Source organism: Panonychus citri, unplaced genomic scaffold, assembly GCF_014898815.1.
Source record: "Panonychus citri isolate SS breed McGregor unplaced genomic scaffold, ASM1489881v1 Contig00135, whole genome shotgun sequence".
Lineage (NCBI taxonomy): Eukaryota > Metazoa > Arthropoda > Arachnida > Trombidiformes > Tetranychidae > Panonychus > Panonychus citri.
Genome location: NW_026515540.1, coordinates 1,041,203 through 1,061,325, shown reverse-complemented (window position 1 = coordinate 1,061,325; position 20,123 = coordinate 1,041,203). Strand labels below are relative to the sequence as shown.

The 20,123-nt window shown below is 28.7% G+C and overlaps 2 protein-coding genes, 1 long non-coding RNA gene and 1 pseudogene across 3 annotated transcripts; 1 reads left to right on the top strand and 3 right to left on the bottom strand.

The window, feature by feature from the left end:
* Positions 1 to 158: 158 nt before the first annotated feature.
* Positions 159 to 4,257, bottom strand: LOC128391788 (uncharacterized; annotated as a pseudogene).
* A 6,959-nt stretch (positions 4,258 to 11,216) lies between these two features.
* Positions 11,217 to 12,181, bottom strand: LOC128391758 (uncharacterized). Its single transcript, XM_053351706.1, has 3 exons — positions 11,961 to 12,181; positions 11,737 to 11,838; positions 11,217 to 11,631 (listed from the first exon to the last, which is right to left on the bottom strand). The coding sequence occupies exons 1-3, from the start codon at positions 12,040 to 12,042 to the stop codon at positions 11,399 to 11,401; spliced, it is 417 nt and encodes a 138-aa protein (XP_053207681.1). The 5' UTR covers positions 12,043 to 12,181; the 3' UTR covers positions 11,217 to 11,398.
* A 434-nt stretch (positions 12,182 to 12,615) lies between these two features.
* On the bottom strand, positions 12,616 to 13,527 carry LOC128391757 (uncharacterized). The gene is made up of 2 exons (XM_053351705.1): positions 13,226 to 13,527; positions 12,616 to 13,149 (listed from the first exon to the last, which is right to left on the bottom strand). The coding sequence occupies exons 1-2, from the start codon at positions 13,290 to 13,292 to the stop codon at positions 12,737 to 12,739; spliced, it is 480 nt and encodes a 159-aa protein (XP_053207680.1). The 5' UTR covers positions 13,293 to 13,527; the 3' UTR covers positions 12,616 to 12,736.
* A 326-nt stretch (positions 13,528 to 13,853) lies between these two features.
* LOC128391759 (uncharacterized) lies at positions 13,854 to 15,989 on the top strand. Its single transcript, XR_008325864.1, has 5 exons — positions 13,854 to 14,199; positions 14,306 to 14,535; positions 14,945 to 14,997; positions 15,143 to 15,378; positions 15,457 to 15,989. It is a non-coding gene; the product is annotated as an uncharacterized LOC128391759 (long non-coding RNA).
* Positions 15,990 to 20,123: the final 4,134 nt, after the last annotated feature.

The following is a 20,123-nucleotide window of genomic DNA, read 5'->3' as shown; positions in this document are numbered from 1 at the left end:
TAAGAAATTTAAGTCATCGATTTTGTTCATAAATTAAACAGTCTTAAAATAAATTAAACAAACCATTCATTGGTCAATTGATTAATTAGTGTAAATTTAAGAATAATCTTAAATTCTAATAATCTTAGATATTAAAAGATCAAAATAAGACTTAATCAGAATAATATGTGTAGAATCATGTAATATTTAGAAATTAAACTTAAGAGTTGTTAATAGCTAATTTTTGGTGATATTTGGGATAAAATTATTTTTGTTTTTATAATTCGATTTAATCGAAAATCCTGATTGCGAAGATCATTACATCTCCAAGTCCATTAAGAAATTTCTTTATCGCTGGTTTTTTCTTTCGGTCGTATACTTGGTCATTGGATGGTGAAGATGAAGGTGATGATGAAGATGATGATGACTTTTTTGATGAATTTGGCGTAGGTTTGGGTGAAGATCAATTGATTTAGATGTGGTACTGTAAGTAGATTTAGTGTTTGGTTTAGTCCATTTTCGTTTCATGTCCAGTCCAAGTTCCGACAGATGAGGAGGAAGTTTAGTCTCTGGATCAAGAAGCTTCGACTGGAGATAATTTTTATCAGTTTCTGTCAAAATGTCCGAGGCAAATGGACCTCGCATGAAGACCATTAAAGGCAATGTCAAGTAGCGAACTGAATAAATTGCATCACCAAGAAGAAGCATCTTATTGGTCCCATTGATCTCAATCAATTGTCGCTGACACTCACAGACCGACCATCTTTCGATTGCTTGGAAAGCGATTAATTCACTTGACAATTTCAACGAATCTCGCTTTAATATCTTTATTAAAAGATCACGATCAATACTACAAATAGCTTCTGAAGAGAAAATTGTCTCAGCAAATTCATCCAAAATACAATAACATTTAGAGATCAACTCATTAACCAAATTTTGTATCATCTCATCTGATCCGGTTACATGATTGTGTTTGATTTGGTGATAATTGTGATAATTGTGATTAACATCACCAAATGAAGGGAATGGTTGTTGACCTTCAGTACTGAGGCAAATGACACTGGTTATTGACGATGATCTGGTCACTCTTGGTCCATGAGAATCATCACCGTCACCAACATTATCTTCACCATTCTCACAATCGATTAAATTGTTATTATAATCCTTGTTGATTGTTACCAATGAGTTCGAGGCGACCTTTGAACGGTTGCTTCGTTTCTTATGTGTTGATTGGAAAGGTTTAAAATCAATCTTTCTCAATGAATCCAATATGACGAGAACATTAAATTCAGTTGAGTTTTTACACAGAAATTGCAAACAAATGCTGGTCAAGTCGGTCAACAACTCGTCACACTGTTCAAAATGATCTCTTTCTTATAAATGTAGCTAATGGAGATTAAAGAAAAGAAGAAGAGGAAAAGATAATCATTAGAATTGATGATATTGGAAGACAAGAGATGATGAATACGAATTGACACCAACAATAATAATAAAGAAAAAGGTAAGAAACTGATCTTGGTTTTACATTTGATATTTGAAAAAAGTCTAAAAGTAACAGGAGATCATGGAAACAATTAAACTCACCTCATCAAATTATGTAGTGTTTCAGGTCTGCATTGGATATTGATGATTGGTTTTCTATCACTTGATGACCTTTGAAGTTGGTCAATTTGGTAAACAATATCTTTAAAGATCGGACTTGAATCTTTGATTATGAACGAGTGACCAGGAAACTTAAGGTTATCCTCATCTTCAGCCGAGTCCATTGTTACGATGAAGATAAGATCACTTTGATCTTCACTGTTGAATAAAACCAAACCAGGACTTGGAGCGGACGGAGCACCAGCTTCGGAGGACCAATTGTTAACATGATTCTCGTTCAGATCAACATTACAATTTAAATTGTTGATAATTTTATCGGTCGACGATGAGGCAGAAAAAGGTGAATCTAAATCATTACTGAGATTAATCATATTATCCTCCATTATGAGTTCATTTAAACACTAATAACAAGTTACTGATAAATTTTTCACTACAACTAATTGGAATTGTTGTTTACAATTAAGTTGATAATTAAGAAGATGATGATGATGATGATGATTTCCAGAGAATTTTTTCAAAAACAAACTGGAAGATGTTGGAGGTAAAAGAGTTGAAAGAATAATTTCTCTCTTCCTTTGGATAGATGTTGATGATAATGATGATAAGAGAGAGAGACTTGACTCCCGAAATCAATAACTAAAAGGAAAGAGAGAAGGAGAGGAAGAGAAAGAGAAGGAGAGAGAAAATGAAAGTGAGTAAACAATTAGATTTTGTGAGAAATAATCAAAGTTAATTGCTAACTCATTTTCAACTAGAAACTAATAAAGATTCAAATTGATAGGGAATAGAAAAACTTTTCAGGCCAATTAGCGAGCGATCAATCAACACTCAGATTACATTTATAATATTTTCTTTTTCTTAATCAATTGTTAATCAAGTAAAAGATGAACATTAGCGGTCATACCTCAGTTAATTAACAATAGAAATTGACTAACAATTAATAAAGTGATCACATCTTTGCAGATCAACTAATTGAAATAAGTTCATTCTGATTCTGAGCAACAATCTCAAGGTGATGATATTTTGGGTTTTCAAGATTAAGATTATTTTTTGTTTTTCTTGTGATTAATCTCGAGGTTAATTGTGATCATTAAGTTATTTATGGATCTAATTTGGTTAATTGTCAATTTTTAAATTGTTAAGATTATCACAATTAGTGAAAGTTTTGTATTGGAAAATATTATGATGCAAATAAAATCAATCATTTAGGAAAATCAAGGTTACAAATTAATTAGTATTTTTAGCTTTTTCATTTTCACCTAAAAAACCTAATTGTTATTTAGAATAATTAGTAAATCAACTAATAAATTGTGGATAAAATTCTTAACCCAAACCATTAAATGATTTACTGGTTTAATTAACTGTAACACTTAACTTTGATTAACCTGTTGTAATAGAGTTAGAAAAGTTGGAAAAATCTGACTGATCATTTATTTACTATTAATTAATTAGGAAAAAAATTACTAGAAAAATGATTAACAATCAAATCAAGAAAAGCAAAAAGAGTCTTGTAATTGTGTGAATTGATATTAATTGTAACCATTTTGATAGTTATTATTATTGAAACAAATTGATTAGATTGAAGATTTTTGATCTGTAAATCACATTGAACATTTAATCATTTAATCATTTTCTCATAAATTATGTGAATTATTGATTGTGATCAATTTCTTGCTTGTTAATTGATCAAACTACAGAAACTTTAGATTCTATTAAATTAATGTCATCAAGTTACACCGACAATGTTATCAATCAATTTTAACCTCAATGAATCCTAATTCTTGGTAGATTATCAATAATTTGATAATTCAATTGATATAATCTCATGTAAACATCAAATTAGCACTGATTGTTATCAAATTAACAAAATTAGAAGAGAATCAAACAAATACGAACCTTGATCGTTTATCCAAGATTAATGATGAAGATGAAGATGATCACAATAAAACAAAACACGATTGGAATAAAACTGTTGAGAAATAAATTGTTGTCTAAATGCGAAACATGATAACAATTAATTGAAATAAATTAAAGTACAAATAGTGAACACGAACCCTTCGTTAGTAAACAGGGTTAAAGTTCACTTTAAATCACTTTGTGGCCACAGGTCAATAGACGATCTTTGTGAGAAACAGAAAATTAATCAATTTGATCGGCAAATAACACAACAATTTATATTATTGATTTGATGAACTGTAATTGTTTTTCTGGTTAAGCCTTTAGATTCTCGAGATTCACAACAAATTCAAAAATTGACCAAAAAGTGAACAAAAACAATTAACAGGTTAACATGATAAATATTGGGTTTATCGTATTTTCTGTGGATGATTTTGATTCTTATGGTAATTTGATTGATGAAATTTCACATTAATTAAATTTAATTGCAATCACAAAGGTTAGTTGCTCATCAATAACCAAACAATCACAAATCTAAAGGTTAATTAAAAGTAAGGATTAGTTGAACACAGAGAGGAAAATGAGTAAATCGAGGACGAATCTTAAAATATATTAAAGACATTTCCTGGTGAAATTGTAACAACCAACTCATCATTTTCATTTTCATCTTATTAATCTAATTGCGCACGATCCTTTGAACATTTCGATCGATAATCTTACAGCCACTACACATAATCAACTCTCTGGTTCCTTTATTTGAAACACACCCTGTGACTCAATTTTCTCTTCTCGCTCTCACTCATTGAAAACTCGATCTTTTTGAATCTAACTAATTCTACTAGTTTGAGTCATTAGCAACTATAATAATGCGATTATTTGACTAGATGCCAAGAGTAACAATTAAACTGCTTTCCTTCCCTGTCTTAACCACCGCCTGATTTATAACACCAAAGCCACTTAAACTTGATAAGCATTACAATAACTACATGAATTGAAACTTGGAATTTCAAATTGTTAGAACGCCTAAAGCTATGTAATGTCTATTTCCATATCTTAAGTTTTACGACCCCGATAGCCTATCAGCGAGCTATTAAATTTAATAATAATAATAATAATAAATAATAGTTATTAAATTTAAGATTTTGTGAAAAATTGTTCTAATTAGATTTAATTAAGGAATCCAATGGATTTAACTTGATTCTAATAATCAAAATTCTATGCTTGTTTGATTAACCGCAATTTCGGACCCAAAATTTAAGCCAAACTATTGTTGATTAAACTATTTTAAACTAAAGGTGAAAATTTCCACTGTTTTAACCCAAAAAGAGTTTGCTCAAAAAGGTTTTGCTGAAATAGATTTGCTGAATTTACCTCAAATCATTAGTTTATAATCATTAATTTTTATCTTAACAACGTTATCCGGATATTGAGTAGTAAAATTAATTGAAAGTTTATTTTTATGCTGAAGAAACTAATTAAAATACCTAGACCTAATTTGAGATAGAAAGATTATCAGTGAAATATAAATTCATTAGTCTGTTGATAATTTTTCCACTTTTATTGATTGATTAAAATTAACAATGAAAGCCGTTATTTTATATCTGAAAATCATTTCTTGCTCTATTGCCCTCCCTGATTTCCTCTTTTAATTATTTTGACATCAAAGAGTAACAGGTCAGAAAAATCATAGAGTGAATTTATTATTCGAACGATCCTAATCATATCTTTATTATTCATGCGAATTTGGTCTTTCTACCTAAATCATTATTTAGTAAATTATAAGCACAATAACATTGAGAAAATCATTCAAGATTATGAAATAAGTCAATCACTAAATGCATAATATTTGCAAATTGTTATTGAGATATCTATTAAAAGCAGATTTAAGGTTTAGTTAAAGTCAAAAATGAATCATGAAATGCAGGAAAACAGTTAGGTTAAAACGTAAATTAAATTATCGACTCTCAATTCATCAGCAGAACTGGATCAAGGAATTTATCACGATCATGGAGTATCAGAAGTCGGTGTTGATATAAAGATGCATGCATTTAAAGCCAAACCATGAAATTATATCGATAATTTCAGCTCAAAAAAAGCACTAGTAAATACTCAATTTTGATAAAATTATATGTTTAATTGTGAACAGTTTAGCCAACCCAATTTTATGATTAACTGTAGAAATCAATGAGCATTAGACTTGAAGGGCAATAAGAGAGTTTATAATTATACAAGTAAAAGATTAAGAGTTTTTATATTCATAAATTATTTGATAACAATACAAGGTTGTGAAAAAATCGATAACTAACCACTAATTTGCTATTTAAATTGATTATTGGTCGGTTATATAAACTCACTCTTGATTTACCTTAAGTATTATTGGCAGAAAATTAACTTAAGAAGCATTAATAATTAATTGATAATTGAAACCAGAACTGTCAATCTGATTGATTCATTTTGATTTGGCAGGATAACAATTATGAAGAAAATTTTTGTTGATCTGATAACTATTAGCTCAAGGGAATAACCAGCATAATCATCATGATTAAATTGTTTTTAGGATCTTCGTGCTTTGTTTATTTGTCGTGCATTTAATGTTTTAGTATTAGAACTTAACAACATGATTAACATTTTTCACTATCAAAGTTGATTGTTGCTTATACCTTCTGAGAAAATCGAAAAGTGAAAATGTTTGTGGTTTAATATTGATTGTGATTAAATTTGTATCGTTATTTGGATGTAATTCAATTCTGATGAGAAACGCAGAGCCTAACCGTTTACCATTTTCTATCGAATCCATACAAGTTAGGTTCAAACCATCATGTATACCTATTCAGCGTGCAAATAAAGTAGGCATATTGACATGATGGGTAGAGGTAAGAATCAATTATCAACGAACAGTATAATGTAACTGCTTTAGATTCCTAATTTTTGTCACATTGATTCGTGACAAATTTACCCATTCGTTATGAAATAATTGTTCAAATGTGAACTTTTTAACTTGGACTTTCATTTAAGATCCAATATAGTTATCTTAATCATTTTTGCAAAATAAACACTAATGAAGTTACCATGGCTGAAGTTCATTTCGGTCTGCTCACAATAATAATATGGATGATTATGGAAATACTCAATATTGGTAAGTAAAGTGACTTAAGAAAAAGATTAAATTATAATTGACTGTTGATTGAGTTTTATTAATCATTATAAGATAGCAACAGGTAAACAAAACTTTTAATCCAATTAGTTAAATTGGACTTTGATTTTCATTCTGAATCCAAGATTTTTTTTTAAAGTTCTGACAAATGACAAGAAAGCGCTTGATTCGATTTAATCAAACATTCTGATGGCGAATACCATTACATCTCCAAGTCCATTGAGAAATTTCTTTATCGCTGGTTTTTTGTTCGGTCGTATACTTGATCATTGGATGGCGAAGATGAAGGTGATGATGAAGATGATGATGACTTTTTTGATGAATTTGGCATAGGTTTGAGTGAAGATCGAGTTGATTTAGATGTGGTACTGTAAGTAGATTTAGTGTTTGGTTTAGTCCATTTTCGTTTCATGTCCAGTTCAAGTTCCGACAGATGAGGAGGAAGTTTAGTCTCTGGATCAAGAAGCTTCGACTGGAGATAATTTTTATCAGTCTCTGTCAAAATGTCCGAGGCAAATGGACCTCGCATGAAGACCATCAAAGGCAATGTCAAGTAGCGAACTGAATAAATTGCATCACCAAGAAGAAGCATCTTATTGGTCCCATTGATCTCAATCAATTGTCGCTGACACTCACAGACCGACCATATTTCGATCCACGAGAATCATCACCGTCACCAACATTATTCGCTATCTTCACCATTCTCACAATCGATTAAATTGTTATTATAATCCTGTTGATTGTTACCAATGAGTTCGAGGCGACCTTTGAACGGTTGCTTCGTTTCTTATGTGTTGATTGGAAAGGTTTAAAATCAATCTTTCTCAATGAATCCAATATGATGAGAACATTAAATTCAGTTGAGTTTTTACACAGAAATTGCAAACAAATGCTGGTCAAGTCGGTCAACATGAATTTGATGGAAAGGTCGAGAAGAGCCAAACAACTCGTCACACTGTTCAAAATGATCTCTTTCTTGTAAATGTAGCTAATGGAGATTAAATAAGAAGAGGAAAAGATAATCATTAGAATTGATGATATTGGAAGACAAGAGATGATGAATACGAATTGACACCAACAATAATAATAAAGAAAAAGGTGAGAAACTGATCTTGGTTTTACATTTGATATTTGAAAAAAGTCTAAAAGTAACAGGAGATCATGGAAACAATTAAACTCACCTCATCAAATTATGTACTGTTTCAGGTCTGCATTGGATATTTTAAATGACACTGGTTATTGACGATGATCTGGTAACTCTTGGTTCACGAGAATCATCACCGTCACCAACATTATCTTCACCATTATCACTATCGATTAAATTGTTATTATAATCCTTGTTGATTGTTACCAATTAGTTCGAGGCGACCTTTGAACGTTTGCTTCGAACTAATGGTCAAATGTTCGGAAATCGGAAGACATCAATAGTTCAGATTAATAATATATCAAATAAATTATTTAGCAATCTTTTAAATACATCATCAATTCCTTACATTTGTGAACTTGTGAATTTTTGAACTATTAGGATTAGTGATTAGCTTTTTTTCTATTTGAATCAAATCCAAATAGTTGAGACAAATAAGTTACATAATATTAGTATTGGAATAATTTTTTCTGTTCTAATTATTTTATTATTATAATGAAAAAGAGATTTAACTTTTTTCTTCCTTTTTCTCTTCCTCATCTCTATTATTTCATTGATAAGGTTTCAGATGAGATCGACATTTACTGGGCTTCCCATGTTGCTTACTCAACTATGAGAAGATATTACCTTATTCTACCTTTAAAGATCAGACATCAGGTGAATTATAATTATTATTAAGGGTGATTGTTACAATAGAAAAGGTATTTTACTTCGAAAATCTAATTAGTTGAAGGACCTGTTTTAATCAAATATTTGTTTACATTTTCGCTATTAGTAAATCAAATTAATTTAGTCAGATATCTAATTTAATAAATTGTCCAATTTCAAAAAGAAACTAAATTCATCTAGTTAACCTTTTATTAATTTTCCAATTGCCAAATTTTTCTAATTTCCAATATTTAGTGTTAATTTTTCTTTTCATATGGATTAATTTTTCGCAAAATTTAATGCAAATAATCAACAATTATAATTTTATAATTAGTTTTTATATTTTATTCATTATTAACACTAAGAAGAAAAATATCCATTAATGCAAATTTTCACTATTTTAATTTCTTTAATAATAAATAATGATCTTTGATAGTATTTAGAGACATCCAACAACAATTAAATCAAATTGAATTCCATCAATAGCCAAAGTCCAATTGATGATTAATTAACATCAAGGCATGTACGATTTTCCATTAATAATAAAAACCAAATTACAATTTCCTTTTTCATTTTGCAAAATTAATGTTCTTTCAATAGTAATTTAGATATCAATTATCTGATTGGATAACATTAACAAATAAAATAAAATTAATTAATAAGAAATAATTTTTTCAGAGTTCATTTATGTAAAATTTTGGACAAAAATGGTCTCATTAAAGTGAACGAGTTGTTGCCTAGAAACAAATCAAAATGGCTGAGTGTTTCTCTGGTTGTTGAGGTTTTGGTTAACAATTGATCTTGTGTCTATTAGGTCCTTGGTGTTTGTTTGTTTTGTTTGTATAAAGAAGTACCATTATTATTCGCATCTTATATTTCTTATATTTAGAATATTTGACCCACATTATTGGTAAAAATGTCTTTTCCACCTCTCCAATCACTTTTTGTCAAATCTTTCAGCAATGGCATCTTAATGAATTTAACTCCTAATCAATATCAAATGACGCCAATGAGGTATAGTTTTTTTTTATAATTTTCTTCAAAATTAATAATCAATTAAATTTTTTTAATGGTTTTTATTTCCTTTCTTTCAATTTCAGGTGGTATCATGCAAATGCCTATGGTCCCTGGTTTACAAATTCCTCATGTAAGTTAAATTTATGATTTGATCATTGCCTCTGATTGGTGCTGGTTTTTTATTAATTTTTAATTTTTTAATTTATTTTTGTTATTTTGTTATTTTTTTTGTAGATGACCGCTTCTGCCCCACCCGGTGTAACAACCATTTCTGCACCACCAATGAGAAAAGTGACCCAGGATACACCTCCTATTCTTGGGGTAAATCAATTACCTATTACATCCCCATTCATTTTTCCGGTATGTGTGCATTTAGTAATTACCATTTAATTGTTTTTTTCTCTATCATCGAGAACATTAAATTTGTATTTCACATCAATCTAAGATTTAATTTTTAGTTATCATGCTTATCTAATCATTTATCGCTATTTCACTGATAAATTTATCTGCTAGTAATTAATAATTAATTACTTATTCACCGATTAATAAACCAATGATAAAATAATCGGAAATCGAATGACAGCAATAGTTAGATTATCAATATAACAATTAGGTATTTAAAATTCTTCATCAATGCAAACATTAATTATTTTAGATAATAATTATAAATAGTTACAATGAAGATAAAGAGAAATGAAAATGGTTTTCGAGAATGCAATTTTAGACTAACTACGTATTAGTATTATTTCAATTTAACTTTTATTTATTTTATCTTTTAATCTCTTTCTATTTATGGATTCTAGAAGCACCTCAGTATTTCAATACATTTATTTGACACTGATTAGGCTGCGTTGCACAAGCCAAATTGGTCAGAAATAAAATATTTAGCAATCTGTCTAATATATTTCTACAATTATTGGTAAAAATGTATAAAATAACTGGAATATGGAAATGGAATACTATCTAGTAAGTCTTAATTCAAGTCTAAACTTTGACAAAATATACATTTTCATCAATCTAAGCTGTATTTTTGATAACTAAGTATTATTCAATAATTAAAATTAAAATTAGCTAGTAATTAAAAATTATGCTATTTACCACCGATTAATTAACTAATAATCAAGAAATCGGAATATTCTAATAGTAAAGGTTTGCATTATAATAATTGAGTAATTGAAATTCTTTATCAAAACAAGCAGTAATTATTTTAGCTAATAATTATTAATAGATATAATGAAGATAATTAAAAATGATAATGATTTTGGAATATGCGTTCTTAGACTAACTACGTATTAGCTCTTGGTCCACGAGAATCATCACCGTCACCAACATTATCTTCGCTATCTTCACCATTCTCACAATCGATTAAATTGTTATTATAATCCTTGTTGATTGTTACCAATGAGTTCGAGGCGACCTTTGAACGGTTGCTTCGTTTCTTATGTGTTGATTGGAAAGGTTTAAAATCAATCTTTCTCAATGAATCCAATATGATGAGAACATTAAATTCAGTTGAGTTTTTACACAGAAATTGCAAACAAATACTGGTCAAGTCGGTCAACATGAATTTGATGGAAAGGTCGAGAAGAGCCAAACAACTCGTCACACTGTTCAAAATGATCTCTCTCTTTAACAACAAACAACAGAACTAACAATAACTTTTGATTTTTAAGAGTTATAAAGATGATAGAAATATTCCATGGTTAAATGAATAATTAAATAAGTAATATTTATTAAATAAGGTAAAGGTTTAGGAAAATAATAAGGTAAATCCTGTTCGTTGATACTCTTTCTTATTTATTTAGCACAATTTGTATTTCTCATCATACCAAATGCATGAATATGAAACAATTTCTCGTAATATGTATAGTCTTTACAATTGAAATAAGGTGCAAATCGAATTAAAAGAAATGTTGATTTTATATTTGATCAGTGTAAATCACTCAAACTGATTTACATCAACCGACGATATTAGACATCATTTTTTTGATGGGTGATAATAGTACATCAAGTTCAGCGTTTTTGATACCTCCAAGAACATCTTTCATCGCTGTTGAAACTGTATCAGTTGGAAAAAGTCCACTCATGAATGATAATGGTGATCGATGGCTCTCATCGTGAATATATTCTCCTAATAATGATCTGAACGGCTCTTTATTCAACATTTCATGATGGCATAATTTAGTTGCATCTAACGTTCCAAGAAAGAAAAGAAGTTCGAAAGAAAAAATAACGTCAATTCTACAATCCTATTGAATACCCGAAATCAAATGGAATATTTTTTATGAAAACTTACGACAAATGGCCGCAGTTGCTTTTTGGAGGGACGATTTAAGTGGGTTCATCAACGAGTCTACTGATCCAAAATTCAACGATGAGAGAGAATTCTCAAAGCTATCTGAGGATCCAAATTAATTTGATCACAATGCAGAGGGAAAGTTTAGATCATATTAACGAAAGCAAAGAATTAATTTCAAGCTAAATATCATAATTAAAATCGAATCGAAACAATTTCCTTACCTTGTTTGTGGCCAACACGAATTGTTGTACATTGGGCTCCATAGAAACACAAAAAAGTAACAATTAGTTGAAAAGTTTTCATCTTTTACTCTTGAATGGGCTTGATTGTTGTTAACTAATGATTTAATTATAAGGTGTTTGGTTAGGCTATGCTTTTAGTTGATTAGGTTTGATTTACAAGGAAATAAAAGTACAAAGTTGATCACAATCAATATTTTACCACCAACATTTGATTTACATTTTCACTTTCGATTTTCTCGAAAAAGTTAATCAACATTCAACTTTGATAATCAAAAAGTTAATCATATGGTTTAGAGTTACATTTTGATTAATTGAACGGTAATTTAGAAGACAAAAATAAAAAATCAATGTTAATTGTCAGTTGATTGAGGAAAACAATTTATTTCAGATCAATAGTTTTTTGTTATCATTGATGATTAAAGTGATTGCTACCGTTACTCAACAATTACAATTCAAACAAGCAATTAATCTACTAGTAGTTTAGTTTAATTGATTTGACAATATTAGAAAATTCATTCATTTAACATTCAAACTAATTATTGATATAATTAAAAGAAAACAGTAATTGAATTAAAAATTAAACCTAATGATTATATTGATATGATAAAAATATTGATTTGGTCAAAATTTAGACTCAATTGCAATTGTTGTTGTTTAATATTTAATCAATTTTAACCAGATTACATGAGTTGTAACAGTTAATTGGGAATTACAAAGATTTAGTAAATTAGATTGTCTTAACATTAATTAAATGATTAGTTCTTAATATTTTCAAGGGAAGACATAACTTCATCCATCCAAGTGTCATCGAGTATGTCACTTGATGATTGACTTGACGTTTTACTTTGCTGATTAGCACTTTGTTTATCCAACATAATCCTAATCATCTTATCCCCCATCAATTTGGCTACTTTTAAAGCGGAAGACGAAGCTTTGGTTTCCGGTTTCGATGGACAACAAACATAATCACTTGAAGAATAATCAGCTGATTGACATGAAGCCAAACTGATTATCGATCGTTCAACAGGATTAAAGTGACCTGATTGTGTACAGTGTGAACGAGGAATACAGTAATAATTGGATGGACAAGAGGACGAATATGAATCGATAGTTGACCTTTTAAATCGACTGTTCGAAAGGTTCTGTTCGTTGATTAAAGTCGGTGAACCTACGGAAAAAAATTGATGAGAAAAATGATTTCGAGTTAAAAATGAATAGAATTTTGTCTAAATAACTTTACTTACCGAAATTGAGTATTTCCATAATTAGTGATATTATTATTGTGATTAGACCAGAATAAACTTCAGCCATGTTAACTTAATTAGTGTTTAGTGTGTATTTTACAAAAACAATTAAGATAACTATATTGGATCTTAAATGAAAATCAACGTTCAATTTAATTAAAAGTTTTGTTTACCTGTTTCTATTTCATAATGATTAATAAAACTCAATCAACAGTTAATTATAATTTAATCTTTTTCCTGGTAGTGTGTTTGTTTTTTAATTTCTCAACCTTTGATTTAATGTCCAAACCAGAAAATTAACCATTCGATGATAACCAAAGGCTCCTAGAAAACGCATGAAACATAATAATAATCAACATTACAATTAACATAATTATTATCAAATTCGGTAGTAGAGATAATAAATCACTCTAATTATACCGGAAACTCATAAATTTACTTCAAATTAAATGTTAATTGTATTGTTAAGGTAGAAATACAATCAGTCGAAAAACATTAACACGTTCATATGAAATGAGGGAGAGATAAAATTACCAAACAATATAATCACTAGAGTAATTGGGAATTGGTATATTGTAACAAGAAAGAGATCCTCGTGTAAAAATTAATTGTAAATGATTAACTAATAACTGTGAACATAAAAAAATAATTTTCGATAAAATTAAAAACAAATACGAAAAGTTGCTAATTGTAAACACTAGATGGCAGCACGATTAGAATTTTAGTTCGCCATCAAAAAGTAAACAATGTTTACTTTTTGAAAGGTCAGTGACTTTGGATCATCATGATTAAAGTTAATTGTAATTGAGTTTTAAATTCTAATCGCAATTGATATGATAATCTAAGTCAAGGAAAATCCATGAAAGAAAATTATTGCAAGAATAAAATGAAGAATAAGAGAGAGAAAGACAAAAATTGTTCTCTTCTTTTTCCTTCCAATAACAATGGTAAAACCTTGTTCTTCATATGAAAGGGTAAGTTCAATTTCTATTCATTTTTCTCTTTATGTTCTATTAATTTTCTATCTTCCATCTATTTAATTTCTTTCTTCTTCTCCTTCTCTCTCCCCTAAACATTTAGAAAACCAAAGAAGAGAAAGTATTAAAAAAAAAGAGCCAAATGGAAAAGGCGGATCGTTAATAGACCGACAGTGTTGGAAAAAAGCATTGAGTTTATCATGTGAATTGTATCCAAAGTGTAATCAAGTCTAAATGGCTTAAGGAAAAGGGCTCAATGGATCAACCTGATCCCCAACAAGAACCACCTCCACCTACAACATCAATGTCAACAACATTATCATCTATTGAGAGGTATAACTTGAATCCATTAACTTTGGAATAACCAGAAAAAAAAGGTTAATGGTAAAGGATGAAAAGAGATGGAAACACATTTGTCTGTCTGTAATGTGAACGTTGAAAGATTCTGATTCTTGTAGTGCACAAAGTAAATTAACTTTAATTTACGCCTGAAAACTGACTGATTGTTAACCTGAGAACAGAGTAAATAATACTAACTAATAATCATGATAATCATGATATCATCATGATTATAACTAATAGATAACATTATTCCCAATCTAATCTTCTATCCGTCTATTATTTTCTCTCTCTCTCTCTCTCTCTCTCTTGGTTATTACCATTTACTTTTTTTCTGTGAATCTCGTTATTTCTGGTTATTTAAGTTACTAATTAACCTGACAATTTGTCTCTCATACTTTAGTTTATTTGTTAAACTTTCCAATCTGCTTGATTGTTTTAATTATCGTAATTACTGTAAGTATCAACTCTTTGGTTACTCAAGAATATAAGAAAAAGATCAACATGTAAACACATTACAATCATAATCTTTTTCTCATTCAGTAATTTTAATTATATACTTTCCAACAATTGACTAATTTTATTTTCTCTTTAACTGTAGATTTTTTTTTCGAGTAATTGAAATAACAACTTGGGAACATGATAATTAAGATAATGATGGATGACCTGTTATCCAGCAACTTTCAACAGAATCAAATTAATTTATTATCAATGAATTAACCAATAGCATCTTATATCTACTCATTTAATCAACATAAAATCGGATAGTAACATTTTCGTGATCAATGGGAAAATAATCTAATTGTCAATGAAACAGTTCACTTTGTATTATTTATGGTACAACTTAATTTTCTCAATCAACAACAACAAATCTTAATTGTAATTCTCATCTTATTATTACTATTTTTTTCACAGATTGTCACTGATTGAGTAGCACCTTTAGTTACATTGTACTCACAATTTGGTTTTGATTGTGTGGCCATTGATTAAATCGGATTCCTATTAATAGATATATTGTATTACTACTTGGATTTGATTGTTAAAATGGTTCACATCAATTGATGAAACAAATTAAGGTTACCTGGTGTAACTGAATTGGATGCGAAAATGTTATCATTTCTGGAAGACACGCAAACAAATGGTATTCAATTGAATATCAAATTTAATCAACATTATCATGATAATCATTTTTCATCCATCATCTTGATCGTCACTATTATTATCATCAACGTTAACCAGAATGTAAGAAGAGATGAAAAAAAGTTCACCTTATCGTTGATTTAAATATGAAAAACAGTTACCATGCCTCAAAGTAAATTGATTGAGACTTTCTCATCTCTTAATCTTCATTATCATCATGGTAATCAACAAAATCATCACTGTCATAATCATCACGCTGATTTACAACTTAAATGTTTAAGGTGATGAATAAATCAAGAAAAAATTGATTCTGTTCATTTGGTTTTCAATTTTATGTCTTTCAAAATTTTCTCACCTTAATCTCAACTTCTCGATCCAATGTTGAGTTAATTTCATGGTCATTTAAATCACCAAATCAGGTTGTTACCAATCAAAATGATATATAATTGACCTCATGTCAATAAATAGTAACAATTAAGAAACTTAATACAATTTACTATAACATTGTAATCAAATGATAACTTCATTGGTCAAAAGAAAATCTTAAATGAAACAGTTAATCATTTGACATGATTGCTAAAAGAAATTGATTGTCCTCTCTCCACTAATAGATTTAATTGTTATAATTTGAACATAAATTATGATGAATGATGAGCTAAATTTAAATGAACATTGAAAATGATGAATCGTCAAAATGATTTGATTCTAATTAATATTTATCTTCAAATGTTTATCTCTCTTATAAATCTTAATCATCATGATTAACGTCAAACTGTGATGATAAGCTGATTGTTTTTAATTCTCGAATCAATTAATCTATTTCTCATCAAATCAACAATTGTCAACATTTCAATGGTCAACAATCAACGACAACACAAGATTTTTTTTTTCGCATTCTAATTGTTTACAATTGAAGTTTGAAATCGATGGAGACACAATTTAATCAAAGTAAACAATTTAAAGTCCGATCTTGAAGTGACCATTAACAACATATCGTTAATGGTCATCTCTCTCTCTCTCTCTCTCTAACTTTTTTTATTGCTCTTCTTTTATTATTATCTTCAGTTGACTGAACATAATCTGTCAATCATTTTTATCATTACAATTATTTGTGGTCATTGATTTCAATCATCACTGGTCATCATTAGCAACAAAAAAAGCTCCATCATCAGTTGAATTAACTTTCTATTGACAAGAAAGTTGAAAATGAATCAACAATCTTAATGGTACCGACTAAGATTAGAAGAGAAATTAAATCAAATTAAATCTAATTGTCTACTCTTGAGATGACCAGCAAATTCGTGATTCAGTGAATTATGACCTTAATTCTAATCTAAATCAACTAAATAGTGACAACAGTAAATCTTAATCAACAAACCCCAAGTAGACAAATTAACTTTCAGTTGACCAGTCACGAAAAATTCAAGTCACAATTTTGGTTGGAAAAAAAAATAATCCAAAGTTAATCCAATTTGAAGATAACAATTTATTTCGGTTAACTAAATTGTTACATCAATTCTTGATTTACATTCAATTTATGTTTTTTTCTGATTTACATCACAATTGAAATTACGAGAAAATCATTCATCCAAAATTCACCATCATCATCACCATGATTACTCATATTTACCTGTAATTATTTCACAACAATTGAAATGAAAAATTGAAAAACATTCATTAGTATTTACCAAAGATTCTGATTCTTGATGATCAATATTATAATATTTCAACGTTAATTGTTGTTGATTTATAACAATTGAAAGTGATTGTCCTTTAATCAATTCAAGGACAATTGTGATTATATTACCTGATTCCTTACGCTTTTCATTATCAACACTAATCATTTTCAGCTCTCCTAAGGTGATGATGAATATTGAGATGAATGAAAAAAACGCACCGAGACTCTGAATATTCATGGTTCAGGAATACACTCAACTCACAGGAAAAATATCATTATTATGATTATGATTTATATCTTTGTCATCATATTATTATCATAATAATATGAATCATGTATGATTTTTGATTGCTTGATTACCGAAGCAGTTAATGTTTATCTTCACTCAATTGAAACAGTTTGTTGTTGTTACTATTATTTCATATATCTACTCACCTTCAGGTTTTTTTCGGGTATTTATCATCCTCATCCTTTTTGCTTCCTTTTCATTATTAACAAAATTATCTAGAGAGAGAGAGAGAGAGAGAGAGAGAGAGAGAGAGAGAGAGATCAGAGATAAATCAACAAATAGAAATGTGAAAATTTAAACAATCAGAAAAACAAGAAGAAACTAAATTGTAACAATTATGATTTTCGGGGAAAAAGATTAACAAGATTAAGAGATGAGATTAAATTGCTAGAGAAAAGCAAAAGAAATCACATTTTCTATTGCTTTTTATCAGAATTTTTCTGGTTATTTAGTAACTTGAATTTGGTTTGTTCCTTACTGTTCATTTGATTTGAGTCTTTGTTTGATTATTTGTTTCTTGATTTAACCTTTGATTATGATTTATCAACCGTGGGAGCAATCAATCAATTGGCAATCAACTAATCATCATTAACTTGTAAGATAAGGTAACAATTAACCCTATCATCACATTGTTACAATTTATTGTTACTCTTTTTTTGTAAAGATCGCCCATTGTTAAAGGATAACCTTTGGTGTGGATTTGATGGTTTTGTGGATTCATCCCTCTGGCTAAGAATCAGCAATTAATCAATCAAATTGTTAAGTTAATTGTGAAATCAACCTTTTTTTATAACTCAACAGCAATTAACTGGTCAGAATTTTAGTACTTTAGTAAATATTGATTAGATGGACTTTACTTACACTGAAAACAACTTGATGACACCAATCCAATGGATTGATGGTCATTTTTCAATCAATACAAATAAATCAATTCAACTAATCAATCAAATTGGTCAATTTGATAATAAGCAACAATCAATTTAAAGTTAGAATCATTCTTATATCTGGACAAAAGTTTATCTCTCTCTCTCTCTTCCGTAAGTGTTGATGGTCAAGCGAAAAGGCTGAAAATAGTAGTTTAAATTGTTAGATTAATTTAAATATAGAATGAAAAAGATCCCCAGACAATTAAATAGCAACGAACTGGACAATTATAATAGAAACCAAATGATTCTGATAATGATCATGATGATGTCGTAATAAGATACATGGTGAAGGTATGAAACTCTTAAGGAAATGTCGCTTTAAATTGTTGAAGGAGGAAGAAAATTAAAATAATTACAATAAACAAAAGAGGTTAATGATAAATGTTATGTGATATTAAATAAAACCCTCACTTGATTGTCAACCTTTTCCGTTTCTTAATTAGAGGTCATTTTGTTTTCTGGTTACCTATTATCGCTTTAACCTTACCCAATGTTATGACCCTTTGTCCGTGAAAAAAAACTATCCAGTAACAATTATCATCTATCATAAGAAGATGATAAAGATCAACGCCCTTCGTTAGTTATTATGATTATTATTTAACCGGAAAAGGTAAGAAAATGACCTTAGCCCAACAGACCGGAAGGGTGATCCTTAAACTTAAACTTCTCCTAGTTTCTTGTCAAGTTAATCATTTCAGTTGATTATTAGCTAATTTAGTTTGCTGTGTTGACCAACAATCAACAATCATGTTTACTTACATTAAGATTATCATAAATCAAGATGCGTTATATTGTAATATCATGATCGTCACAATTAAATCAATTAAAGCAGAAAAAAAGTTGATTAGTAGCAACATTTCAATGTATTGAAAGTTAATTGCTTCTTTTAATTATCATGAAAATTTGTATCATTTGGAACTTTGAACAAATTGTTTGGAGGAAATTAAGTTTTTCTGATCATTCGGTCTATCGTTTTACTTGAAAATGTTGATTAACTTAAATTGCTGTGAATTGTTAATCATAATCTGAATCAACTATCAAATTTTAACTAACCTTGAAATTTAAATAAATTAACTCAGTTTGAAATCATCAAGATATTGATTAGCTAATCAATATAATCAATTTAAAATGAAAAAAAAAACAGGAAATTATATTAAATATATTGATTGTTATTCACAATTTAAAAATAATTCACCAATAATATGATGATTACAATATCATGATAATCAAATCCATTCATTTACAATTAACAAATATTCAGCAAATTGTAATTACAATTTGATAATCAAACAATTTACTGTTCCTTAATCATAAAGCAATTCCTGATTTGGTATAATATTGATTTAAATTAATTGTTACTTTATATTATTCTCAATTCTGTTGATTAACCAGAATGGATTGATGGGGAATTAGTTAATCACAATTTAAGCCGGAACTTAATTCATAATCCACTATTCAAATGAATGGAATATAAACTTTAATTAGTCAATTAAATCCAATCATCTTTTAATTCTTACAATTTAAATGTTGATTCAAATATTTCAAAACT